General features: G+C 56.3%; 1 protein-coding gene across 1 annotated transcript; it reads right to left on the bottom strand.

The window, feature by feature from the left end:
* Positions 1 to 371: 371 nt before the first annotated feature.
* Positions 372 to 2,177, bottom strand: LOC109743837 (cytochrome P450 76M5). The gene is made up of 2 exons (XM_020302916.4): positions 1,197 to 2,177; positions 372 to 1,113 (listed from the first exon to the last, which is right to left on the bottom strand). The coding sequence occupies exons 1-2, from the start codon at positions 2,079 to 2,081 to the stop codon at positions 478 to 480; spliced, it is 1,521 nt and encodes a 506-aa protein (XP_020158505.1). The 5' UTR covers positions 2,082 to 2,177; the 3' UTR covers positions 372 to 477.
* Positions 2,178 to 3,617: the final 1,440 nt, after the last annotated feature.

Raw genomic sequence — 3,617 nt, forward strand, 5'->3', positions numbered from 1 at the left:
CTAGCGGTAGGTGGACCGGCCGCGTTGGCTCCCCCAAATCCTCCATGGGGTCCGAGATCGGATCCCCCTCTTCATGATCTCCCATCGATATTGGGAAAGATGGAGAGATGTTATGGCCCTTTCCCTTGGGGAGATGGCGATAGACGACATCCCGATAGGAAGCGGCGCGACACGGTGGCGCGGCGAGCTCGGTCAATGGCCACATCTGCGGTGGCGGTGGCCGTGGCGGCAGCGGTCGGTCGGGTGGAGGGGTGGAGAGCATGGGTTCGGCCGCTAGAGCGTTCATACCAGTTTGGCCCTGGATTTTTTTTAAATAACAAAATTATAAATAAACATAGCTCCTCCCACGAAAGAAAATTACAATACAGTACTCACACAAACAAAATGTGCACTTATAATAGAACGCAAATGTGAAATGTTTAGTACATTGATGATGAAAATAAATCAAGAAAAGGTAGTCAACGGGTAATGAGTTCGTCACGAAGAAGAACTCAAATCTTCCGCGCCTTTCGTCCAAACCGACACGGCCCTCAGGGGAACGGCAAGCTCTAGCGCGGCGCCAAACCGGTCGCTGAGATCCACATCACCGGGCACCATCCCATCCGGCAGCCTCCATTCGAACTCGTGGAGCAGCGATGCCAACACCATCGGCACGACCGTCACGGCCAGCGGCATCCCGGGGCACGCCCTCCGCCCCGATCCGAACGGTATGAACTCCAACGCCCTCCCCCGGAAGTCCACCTCCCTGTCCAAGAACCTCTCCGGCATGAACACCTCCGGCTCGGCCCACACCTCGGGGTCCCTCCCGATGGCCCACACGTTGATCAGAACACGGGCGCCCTTCGGCACCGAGCAGCCGCCGAGCGTCACGCCGGTCTCCGACACCTCGTGCGGCAGCAGCAGCGGCGCTGGGGGGTGCAGCCGCATCGTTTCCTTCATCACGGCCTGGAGGTACGGGAGGTTGGCGAGGTCACCTTCCTCTGCGTTGCCGGATCCGAACGCTTCCCTGAGCTCGGCGCGCGCCTTCGCCATTTTGGTCGGGTTGCGGAGCAGCTCCGCCATCGCCCACTCCACCGTGGTGGTCGTCGTGTGGCTCCCAGCGATGAACAGATCCTGGTTCATGACAGCAAGATTAATTACAACGGTCACAGCTTTAATTTCATCAGTCATGGATCGTCCCTGAAAATGTGATGTACCGTTAGGAGAGCTCGGATCACCGGCCGCTCGAGCTGGGACTTGGCGGGGAGCTCGAGCAGCGACTCCAGCAGGTCGCCGGGCTTCTCGGCGCTGTTCAACCGACGGTCTATGACAGCGTCGAAGAACTGGTAGAATCTACTGAGATTCGCGGCGACCGCGCGGCGGCGGCGGCTGAGATCTAGCGAGCTGAGGAATGGGAAGAAGTCGGAGATGTTCGGCCTTGCCGTCTCCGCGACAGAGTCTGCGATGAGCACCATGAACTCCTGCCCGGTCACCGACCCCAGCTCGACGACGTCCTCCGAGAACAGAACGCTGGACAGCATGTTGAGCACGGCGCTGAACACGGGGAGCGCGACGCGCACCGGGCGGCCGGAGCTCGCGTGTAAGTGGTCAACGAGCTCCCGGGCCTTGCGCTCCTGGATGGCGCGACTGGCGCCGAGCCGCCGGGACGTGAAGAGCAGGGTGCTCGCCACGGTGCGCAGGTGCTTCCACAGAGGGCTGGAGCTCGGGAGCCACACCATGGAGATGCCGCTGTGGCCCATGACGCTGGCGCTGTCGGGGACCCACCGGGAGGAGACGGCACCCTCCTTCTTGTGGAGCGCCTCGTGCGCCGTAGCCGGAGACGACAGCACGACGAGGCTCGCCATGCCGAGCCTCATCGACATGACGGGGCCGTAGGACGCCGACAGGCGAGCGAGCGCGCGATGTAGCTCGCCGCCGCGGACCAGGTTCGGGATGTTGCCGATGACCGGGAACGGCGTTGGGCCCGGTGGCGGTGGCGGTGCAGGCGCACCGGCGGGGGGCTTCGTTGACTTGTTCCATAGGAGGCACAGCAGCGCGATACAGAGCAGCGAGATGCACACTGACAAGGGTGTGGGCTCCATGACTGAAATGGCACACAAGATCTGAAGATGTATTTTGACTTGTAAGGTTTCGTTGCCAAGATTCCGAGCTATCTCAGTTACGTATGTTCACAAAATTGCACAATTTTGTGACATCAAAAGGTTGCACATGACTTGTTTCACAAGGTTCAAACATCCAAGTACTAATTTAAACATTTTCAATGGTTGCAAGTTGCAAAGCGTGCGCTGTTTCGATCAAGTTGGGAAAGAGAACATGATTTGGCAATGCAGTTTTCTATTGCTTTGAGAAGTCGTGGAAGACAACTTGAGTAAGTATTCGAGTTTTCTATGTTCCAACTTGGAGTGCAAATTTCTTAGATAAATCATGTATCCACATCTGTCTCTATTTAGCACACACATGATTATTTTAGACCGGTTCAGTTAGGGCAACTCTAACCGATCCCCTATTCATTGTTAGAGGAGGATAAATTGGGTTTTCCTCATCTAATGCGCATCTAGCCGATCCCCAATAGCCGTTAGCGGAGGATTAATTATCCTCCCGCGTGTATCCCACCCCTATTTTTTACTCCGTCCCTACCGCTCGGAGCAAAACTCTCGCGCCGATGTGTCGCCTCTACCCCGCCACTGCCTCTTCGCCGATGGCCGCCCGCCGGCCCCTGCCGCTACCGCGTTGCCTCCCCTGGCCCTCGCAGCCCTTCTGCCAGACCCCGGCCCGTTCGTCCACTGTCGTCGTCGCCGGAATCGAGGTGAAACACCATCGCCGTCGCCATAACCGATTCGTCGGATTGATTCATGTTTCTTCCTCTTCGGTGGCCACCGCTCCTGACCTTGCTTCCGTGCTGCTGCAGGTCATTTCCACACTTCACCACCCGCCGGTTTGGCCGAAACGACGGCGGCTGGCCGGTGCATCACCACCGCACCGCAAGTGTTCGATGAATTGCCTAGGTGAGTTTTTTCGCTCGTTTCTTTTTTGAACTGAGCCGTTTGGATTGAACCTAGTCATTCGAATTGTAGATGAAGAGGTTGAGGGAGATGGTCTTTGAAGACTCGTCGTCATCTGAAGAGGAAGAACGCGACGAAGACTTTGAAACCGTTTTAGGCATGATTTTCATTGATGATATTTGGCGCCCTAGGAGAGGATCGCGGTTTGGCCGCATACACATCAACCATGATAGACCGGAGGGCCTTGCCAAGATCATGAGAAACTACTTTGCTCCAAAGCCAACCTATCTCGAGAAGTACTTTCGCCAGTGCTTTCGGATGCACACAAGTCTTTTTCTGACCATTGCAAAAGCCGTTGAGAAGTATGATGACTGGTTCAAGCTCTGGAGAAATGCAAGTGGAGAGATTAAGTGCAAGCCCTCTGATGAAGTGCATTGCGGCTATTCGAGTCTTGGCATATGGGTGTTCGGCCGGTGCCGTTGACGACTATGTCTGCATTGGTGAAGACACAATATTGGAGGCCGTTCAGAGGTTCACTAAAGGGGTGATCGATGTTTTTGGACCTGAATAGTTGAGAGCACCCACTGAGAAGACACCCAGAGGCTGATGACAGAG

The sequence above is a fragment of the Aegilops tauschii genome, chromosome 5 (assembly GCF_002575655.3).
Source record: "Aegilops tauschii subsp. strangulata cultivar AL8/78 chromosome 5, Aet v6.0, whole genome shotgun sequence".
NCBI classification, from domain to species: domain Eukaryota; kingdom Viridiplantae; phylum Streptophyta; class Magnoliopsida; order Poales; family Poaceae; genus Aegilops; species Aegilops tauschii.